The sequence below is a fragment of the Ictidomys tridecemlineatus genome, chromosome 3 (genome assembly GCF_052094955.1).
Source record: "Ictidomys tridecemlineatus isolate mIctTri1 chromosome 3, mIctTri1.hap1, whole genome shotgun sequence".
Classification (NCBI taxonomy): Eukaryota; Metazoa; Chordata; class Mammalia; order Rodentia; family Sciuridae; genus Ictidomys; species Ictidomys tridecemlineatus.
In genome coordinates this window covers 107,057,073-107,066,757 of record NC_135479.1, presented here as the reverse complement: position 1 = coordinate 107,066,757, position 9,685 = coordinate 107,057,073, and the positions used below count along the sequence as shown (strand labels likewise).

Here is a 9,685-nt window from a genome sequence, read left to right as displayed (position 1 = left end):
GAAGAAAGAACTGAAATTTAGATCAGTAATGATTTAATTTTATTCTTTAATCTTTTAGGGACATTCAGTTCTTGTAAGCACAATAATTTGATGAAGGGTTGCATCATTTCTATGATTGAGCTATAACTTTTTATCAACGTTCTTTTTCCATTTTACCAAACACTCTTGTCCACATAATACAGGTTTTATGGAAAAACCCTTACACATGATAAATTTTAAACATATTTTAGATAATTTTGACACTCTTTCCATGCATTTCCACTGAATTAAACTAATGTGAGAATGAAACTGACATGAGAATTCCACCAAGAGAATCAGAAACTTCAAGAAAGACCTATCGTGATAGTTTGTCAGCTATTAACACACAGTTACATGAGGTATAGAAATGTTTAGAAGAATATATTTATTAATTATAAATCTAATTCATATTTTCCATGAAGACATTAATCCTTTAAATAGTAATTTAGTGATTAATAAGTAATGTCATTATAATACTAAACAAAAAATGTCAGCTACAGAGTTACATATGTTCTCAATTGTTTTAAAGAAGATGCCTTAGAATAGAAATACTAATTGAATCTACACTATTATGTAATTTTTCTGTATTATTGTTTTAATCATGAAAAAAATAGAAGTTTTTTTTTTTTTAAGTTTACTTCTACATGTCAATATTTATTCCACTAAATCCAACTACAGTGTCCAATACCCAAATTTATGGTGAAATTCCAGGAGTTTCCTCTGGGTACAAAAGGAACCCAGTAAAAATGCTGTCATCCTCAGCACTGGAATAAATCCCATTCCAATCTTTTGGCAATTCCAGCCACACTTGATCTCCTGCACTTAATTTCAGGATGATGAGGAGAGAGGCCTGGTCTATTTCCTGACCGTAGAGAGTGTCTCTGGACTTGAACTGCTTCTTATTCTGGGCCACTAGGCTGATCCGAGCGGGTCGACCCTTCACAGTGACATGGTAAGAAAAGACGTATGTCCCAGGGATGCTGCAGTTAAATTTCCCAGTGGCAGGGTTGTAATCCCTTTGGTCATTATATAAAATCTTGTCAAATTTGATGGGGATGTTGGGAGGAGGGAATGGCTTTGACAAAGCAGCGCTGAAGGCCGACTGCGGGAGTTTGGCGACCTCGCCCTTGGAGCCCTTGAAGCCCCGTGAGCCCTTCTTCCCAATAGGTCCTCGGACCCCTTTGTTCCCAAGCTCACCCTTTGGCCCAGCAGGTCCCAAAAGACCAGGAGGACCTAACTCCCCTTTTTCTCCTTTAAGTCCTGGATCACCTTTAGCTCCAGGCAGACCATCAGGGCCCCTTTTGCCTTCTGTCCCAGTGTCTCCTTTGCTACCTTTTTCTCCTTTTACCCCCTCCTCCCCTTTTTGCCCTTTTCCTCCCCTCTCCCCAGAATCTCCGCAGTAGCCTTTCTGTCCCATCTCCCCCTTCTCTCCTTTGGCTCCAGGCTCTCCGTTCAGTCCTGGAGAGCCCACGGCCCCCGGGTCTCCTTTATCTCCTTTGGTGCCATTTTCACATGGGTCTCCCTGTGAGCCTTTTTGTCCTTTCACTCCTGCCAAGCCAATGTTTCCTTTGTCCCCCTTAGGACCAAGTCCACCTGAAATGAGAAATTAAAATAACGTTTAAGGATCACAAAAGCCAAACAAGATGCCATTACCACAGACCTGGAAAAATAGGAATAAAATTTACTTCTTTGGACATGGAAACCCCTTCTTGCTTGACAGAGGCTGTGCCTAGCAGCCATAAATGCAATGAGCAATTTATAACATGTCATAATCCCAGAAAGAGAAAAGTTTGTGCTTCCAAGAAACAATAGCTTACATTCAGAATTCACATGTCTACTTCTTTTTTCCACCTTTAAGATAATAAAGAATATAAAAATATTTTTTTCTTAAAATATAAAATTAATTACCCTTTGTATTTTGACCCATCTCAAGTATTCTCCTAAATCTCCATATTGTCTATCCAAACCCAAAATCTTACAAGGCATAGAAACTAAAACCAAAAAAATTGACAGCTAGAGAGAGAGAGGAATAGAGCTCAGATATCTTTACCTCATCTCTAAATTCCTAGACCTATTTCAATCAGCACACTGAATTATTCGAAAAATAGTAGTAATTTATATTTCCATCTTACTTCTCTGAAAACTTTAAATACAAACAGGAAAAGAATGAGGGCTTTACAGCATTCATGATTGTGCACAATTATATATTTTGTATTGTACCTGGTTCTCCAGGTTTTCCTGGATATCCTGGAACTCCACTTGTCCCTTGGTCCCCACGCTCTCCTTTTACTCCTAAAATGATAGCAAGATTAACTTTTTTCCAACTATGTTATTTATGATATATCTAAAACATCCCTTTCACAACCACGTCACATTCCAGTGTTTCCTTTAACCAAAATGGCTTAAAGGTAAAGTAATGTGAAAAGGGAATTTATTGAAGGTGATTTGAATGCCAATCCTTCAAATAGACTTCATTTTGCTCATGGCATTTCCAGGACTCCTCAAACTCCTCATCACATCCTGCATTATCTTGCATATGTATGTGATTATGCTTATTTTATTATAAATTTTAAATGACAGTTCAGTTGTCTTCTTTATATGCCCACCATGCCTCAGTAAAGCACAGAACACGGTATTATGCAATTGGCTAAAACTAGTCATAACAAAAATCCATCCAGGAATGAAAAATTATCCCTGACTTAGAGCATGAAAGAAAAGTCAATTTTCATTACATGTTGGAATAATTTTCAAATGTTCTTTGGACAAATTATAAGACTATGAGAAATCATATTTGAAGAACATTGAAAGATTTGGGTTTGCAGTTATTTGCCATGTTACAATAAAATGGATTTTGTATTGTCCTATCTTGTTAAGTCTATCACAGATTCATTTTGATTGTAAAAAACAATAGCAATAATAATAGTATTAAAAATAGTTAACTTGTATTAACAATTTGTGCCAAATACTGTTCCAAGCTCTTAACATTTTGTTAAATTACCCTGGACATTTTTTAAATTCATTTAATTTTATTTGATATTAATACTTCCTCTTATATAACAAGAAGGCTCTATAACAGCATATTTCATGAATTGGAACACTTATAATTTACAAAGCCTATAACACATCCCCTTCAAAAATGGTAGAGCAAATATTTTTGTTTTCACTTTTACCAGAAGAACATGAGATATGAAAAAAAAATAAAAATTTTCACAGAGTCAAACATGACTGTATATTACCTTCTTTGGCATCTATTTGCCAACTTTATTATTTATATTATGACTCACAATTTTGCTTAATTTTTGTCAGGAAAAAATTAAACCTAAATCAAATTAAAAGTAATGAAAATAAGTTCCCTTAATTTCACAGTACCCACTAAAGAAATCCCATGAGTTCTAAGTAGCCACCTCCTCTATTACCACTCCACAGAAAATACAAAATTGTAAATTAACTCATAGGCCATCAAGAAAATATCCAGATGCATTTTGAGAGAACCCAACCCAAATGGAAGTGAAGGCCCAAGCCTATTCCAGTCCTTGCTAATAATAGAACATTGACCTTCACTCACAGAGTTATTGAAGTTTTCAAGTTTATTTAAGGGATTTCATTGCTTGTAGTGAATTAATCAAGTAGTCATTAGCCAGAATGTAACCATTCTACTCATTTTATTTTATTTTTTTTAACTTTCAATCTTAGCCAAGAGTCCAAGGTAAGTCTGGAAGTAAAAGGAAAGTAGAGTTTCCACTTTATAGAGAGTTGGCTGAATGAATCTCTACTTTTGATCCTTCATCAAAGCATATTCTTAAGAACCTTACAATACTTCCTTATATTTTCTTCTACTTCCAGAAGTCTAGCTTCCAGAATATATGAATCACTGGGGAGTTTCATCACTCATCTATATTTCACAGGGTTTCTGCTAACATAATTCAGCCACAAAAGGATTAAATGTTTCTGAGAATGAAAATCGCATAACTGACAAGTGTGAAGTAGCTCTTTCTTACCTTAGCATCTTTTTTGAGTAATTACTTCACTGAGTGTTCTAGCAGAAATGAGTTAGGCAGTTCCTGAGCCATGTGGAGGGTGATGTATAGATGATATTAGGTCTTTTGACATGTGACACTAAAGCTCAAACATCGAACTTGATGAATAGATGGTATTTCTACAGGCTGCTCCTATTCACTGAGGAATTTCTCAATGTCCCAGTGAATCTGTAATCTTCCCTCAGTACCTTGGAGCACTTACAGACCCAGGGATTTCCTGGGGCAGGAAAGCCTTCTTTACTGACACACCTATGGAATTATAGGATTTCTGAGCTGGAAAAGATCTATGATAGCACTCATAACTACAAATCTTCTTTGATAGTAAATAGCGGTATAAATAAGTATCAAGTTCATTCCCCTCAATTTCCAGGCAAAGTAAAGCCACTGGTCCAAAGTCACTATTATATGCTTAATACTTCTGTTTTAACTCATGGCTCTGCACCCCATCAATACTGCCTCTGCTTTTAGTGAGTCACTGGAAATGGCAAGTTCTCCTTAGCAGTCAGGCTATCCACCTAAATTGAATATTGTAGAGCATTGCCAGCTCTATTTAGTTCTATTCACTATGAAATTAATTTGCATCAAAAGTAGGAGCCTACCTGGAGTATGTAGGAAAGTACCCTTCCCCAGAGACTATACTTTGTGGTTCCCAGTCACTGGGTCAACCAGATGTCCAATCAGAAATAGGAAAGTTGTGTAACTCTGTATGTGTTTGTGTGTGTGTGTGTGTGTTTCCCAGACCAGTTTAGAATTTCTAAATTTAGAAATTTCTAAATTTCTACTTACAAAGATAATAATTCTATATCAAATGAATTCACAATATACTTTACCAAGTACTTAAATACTTAAAAACTGACATAACTTCAAGAATCAAGAAATTACTTAGCAAATTATTCTCCTTAAAAATGATGCAAAATGTCCCTTGAGGTTTTGGCATGAAATGAAATTAATTACCTACCTTTCTCTCCTTTCTGGCCTTTTGAGCCTTGGGGTCCAATGACTCCTTGTGGTCCTGGGATCCCCATATTACCAGTCTCTCCTTTAAGACCTGGAAACAGGGGTTTAAAACTATCAATATAGAAAAAAAATCTCTTTTGAAATTCATTAGTTAGGGGATGAGGGGGACAGTCATTTTTTTTTAAACTAATAACTGTCAATGTTCTAATCATAAAATCAGGTGAGAATAAACTATTACAGAGTTCTAAGGGCAATATTTTTGTCTGATTTGCAATTTTGTACACCTGAATAGATAAATTGAGCCCATTAGTACTTGTCACTGTATTCATGGCAGTGATCAAATGATTCAGGGAAGCAGCACTACATCAAACAGCAAGAACAAAATAATTACCTGACACTAAAACTCATATGGACCACACTTTCAAATTGGAAGCAAAAACATAATACCTAGCACTTTTAGGTTTCCCATTCATCCACGTATTCATTCATTCAGGAACTATTTCTGAGTTGTCTTATACACCAAGCACCTTACACACACACTCTCTCTCTCTCTCTCTCTCTCTCACACACACACACACACACACACACACACACACACACACACACACCGAGCACCCTGCTAGTGTTAGGAATACAGCCATCAACATGCCAGCAATCCCAATCCCCAAAAGCTGAAACTCCATGAAAGATAAGCATTGAATAGATAGCTACATAAAGAAATCAAAATTGCCACACTGTAGTTGATGATATAAAGAAAAATAGGAAGGTCCTATTGTATGATAGGGTTATAAAAGAACCTAACTTATATTTGTGGGATCAGAGGAGAGATCCCTGAGAAAAGACTCAATGAATGCACTAGGATTTTCTGAAGCAAAAATGAGCAGGTAGTTATTTTAAGAAAGTAAGAATTAAAAAGACCATAGTATTTTTAAGCAACTGAAAAAAAGGGGGGGCCTATGGGTGGAAATAGTGATCAAGGATAAGAGGAGGCTGAGAAGCAGGCAAGGGTCAGATCACACAAGGATCCGACTTCATTGAGTGTCCTTGTTCACCAGGGCAATTCAGTTCCCTTCCACTTACCTGGACCACAGAGGGATCCTAAGCCTAGGAAAATTATTCTTCCTGAAACCCCAGTCCTATTCCAGACATATGAATCACTTTCCAATTGGAATAATTTAAGGCCAGTTTCTTTGAAAGTTAACCATATAAATAAGTACATTCAATGAAATTATAATACTTCACCTTAATATAATTAAGGCTGATGGAATAGGATGAAATTTTATATTCAATAGAATTCCTCTTTGAAAGAATACAGTATTTGTTTGGAAGGAAGAAAACCATTAATAAATTGTTTGCAATGGAAATTAAGGCTAAAGGCAAGGTCAAATAACCAAGATGGATAAGCTCTTATGTCTAGAAAAGAGAAGATTACATGGAGGAGAAAGAGATGGAGAAAGAAGAAGCAGAGGAGGTGGGAGCAAGCAAAATGGTCAATTTCATTTCCCTGTGCAATACCCACCTCCCCATGGCCCCCCAAAGGCTCAATGTGGTCACACTATTGAGGGATGTGATAAAGTGCTGTCCCAGGTGATACCGGGAACACAAAAACAACTTACATGAAGCTACAGGGAAGAGGGAGGCTACCCCTTTCATCCTGGTAAAATGTATATCTGGATTTGATTTTCGTAATTACCATGAAACTAAACATGAAGGGAAAAGCTGAGGCTTCAAGGTCACAAACTGATTTTGACTCCAGGTTCTGCACTCACAGGTGCTACAACCTCTAGATTTACCAAACATTCCCTAGACTGTGACCAAATCATCAGGTGAAATGCAATGATATTTTTAACATTTCTATAAAGATTTGAAATAAAACAAAATGCCAACCATTCTTGACATGTAGTACCTACAATCATAACTGAACTAAAGAGAGAAGCAGAAGATAAAACTTTAAAATAGAATTTTTACCTTTGCTGATTATTAGATATATCTGAATATTTCAAGATGTTTTCATTCAGAAAGTTTATAAAGTTAGACTAGTGACTTTTAAAAGTAGATAATGCAAAATGTGATGTTTGCAATGTGCATGTTTATGTGTTCATGTGACCAAAGACTGAAAATTAATGAAGGAGAATTTAAATGGTTGAATTTTAGTAGCCTTGTTTTTCTTTTCCAAGTTTGTTCAATGTTGCTCTTAGATTTCTAATGAGAGAGAGGAGAGCAGAGTGGAGAGGAGAGGCGTGAAGGGGAGGGGAAAAGAGAAAGAAGTAATATCTTTAAAAATACTAATATCTGGAACATATGTCTCTTTCTCAATGTCAAAAGCAGCATCCTGTCATATAAGGCCCCTAGTATTCCACAAGACAGGTCCATACTCCTGCCATAGATAACTGGAAAGATAAAAATGATTATCTGAGTATTTATTTTATTCCAGGCACCACAATGAGTTCTTGTGTGTATCTCTTTCTTCTTGATGATTCTGTGAAATCAGTATCATTATTATCACATTTTACCATTTTGGAAACTGAGACTGACAGAAGTAATGAAGCTTCTCTAGGGTAAGACCATGATAGAGTCAATATTTTCAGCCTTTAAGCACTGTCCAGTCAGAATAAAACAGGCTAATAACTTGACATCTTCAAAATATTTGTCACATAGGATTATAGGAGGGGTTGAACTCTAAGAACAGCCCAGTCAAATCCATGACTGGGTAAAACAAAAGCCCCGGTATTATAGACTTCAAAGCCTTACATGACAGCTTAGCAACCAGCTGTGTCTACTTGACCCTGCCCTTGGGGTTTCCACTCACTCACGAACAGCTTACCAGCCAAACAGGATGCTAGAAAAGTTCTGGTAAATATGACTTTCTGAGACTCATCACATTTTGCAAGTTTTAGCAACCCTGAAATCTTGATGCCCCTGGCCACTGCCCATCTCCTTCACCCCTTAATCCAGCCCTGAATATATGCTGACTATATATATTAAAAGATCCCGCAATGGGATGAAACGAATGAAAAGCCCGTGAAGATGTATAATTACTGACTTTATAACTTTCTATTCTTCAGGCAAGACTCAGCAAACATCGATATGAATTCTTTTTCAAGGAAGAGCGAATTTGAAATTGACATTTTGATCTTAATTTTACCTTGAATTCTCTCTGCTACATGACATGTAAAAGTCAAAATGTATTACAATAAAACTGAAAGTATATTCATTACATATATATTAAAGACATCTACAATTTTGAAATAAATAACCACAGTGTTCAATGGAGAAAATTGCTGGGCAAGGACACAGTGTTGCTTCAGAATTTCAATGAGGAGCAAACCGAATCCCGCACTTCATTCTCTACCTCACAGGCATTCCATCTCTAATCCTAACTACAAATAGCACTCAAAAAATCCATCAGTCAGCACACATTCTTACCAGGCAATAGAATTTTCATCTACCTTTTTAAATCAGCCATTAATGAAAAGACTGTACACATAATAAATGCACTCAGTTTGGAGATCTGGAGCACCAGGACTGAGGTCAGAAATCCCTGCCTTGACTCTAGCCAGAAAGTCCAAGAGAACTTTCTGCAGTGATAGAAATGTTCTGTAATACCTGTGCTGTTCAAATGAGTAGTCAGTGGCCACATATGGTAATCAGACACTGGAAATGATTGTGGAACTGAATTGCTTATCATATTTAATTTTAATTTCAGTATTTATTAATAACCACACATATGGCTAGGGGTTATCATGTTGGGCTGCACAGCACCCATTTGCATTTGCATTTGTGACAATCTTACCCCTAGGCCTATCACCATCTGCATGACAGTATAAAAATCTTTGGAACAATGCTGTCCTCTGACCCACCTCTTTATTGATGTACAAGTGAGAAACATGGCTTCCCATATATTTCAAATACCTGGTTTTCCCGTCTTTCCAGGTTCTCCTTTCTGCCCTACAATAGGTGAGCAACAACGACAACAATTCAACAAGAAATCAGCTGTGTCAAGAGTGAAGTTTTCAAAGGAAAAGAGAGTGGCGGTGGCGAAGGCAGACTCCAGGGCTGAGGGGTCAGTGGGTGCCGCCATTGCAGGCATTTCCATCAGTGGGTTTTCTTCTTCCTCCTGAGGTGAACCACTGGATGGCTTTAGACCCTTGGGTATCTCTTCTCCTTCATATTTTTTCGTAAATTTGATGTATGGTGTGGTCTTTGCTCTTGTGTCCACACCAGCAATAGCAAAAATAATTAAAATGAACCAAATCCAAGAAAACATCCACATATCTGAGGCTGAAAGAAAGATAGAATAAAAAAATAGACACAAATTATATGAGTTTCAATTGAAAAGACTAAGTGAAGTAAATATATACTTACATGGGAGAAATATATGCATATGTGAACCATAAGAATGAACAGAATGCATAATATAAAATGATATATTGTTGATATATTTTATATGTAAATGTGTGCTTGAATCAAAACCAAATATTTTATTTACTTGAAGTATTTATTATAAGGAACACTTTGTTTCAGTTCTCCTTTCTGGTTGCTTTCTCAGTGTTACATGTTCTAAAGTAGTATTCTCAATCATTCAAATTATCTTGCCAAATAGCAAACATGATCTATAATAAATGCAACACAACTTAATAGCTCATATACCCTGTGGAAAAAAATATGTGTAA

At 36.4% G+C, this 9,685-nt stretch overlaps 1 protein-coding gene across 1 annotated transcript; it reads right to left on the bottom strand.

Annotated features, from left to right (window-relative positions):
- Window positions 1–254: 254 nt before the first annotated feature.
- Window positions 255–9,286, bottom strand: Otol1 (otolin 1). The gene is made up of 4 exons (XM_005338298.3): window positions 8,925–9,286; window positions 5,014–5,103; window positions 2,239–2,310; window positions 255–1,611 (listed from the first exon to the last, which is right to left on the bottom strand). The coding sequence occupies exons 1-4, from the start codon at window positions 9,283–9,285 to the stop codon at window positions 713–715; spliced, it is 1,422 nt and encodes a 473-aa protein (XP_005338355.2). The 5' UTR covers window position 9,286; the 3' UTR covers window positions 255–712.
- Between the last annotated feature and the right edge of the window lie 399 nt (window positions 9,287–9,685).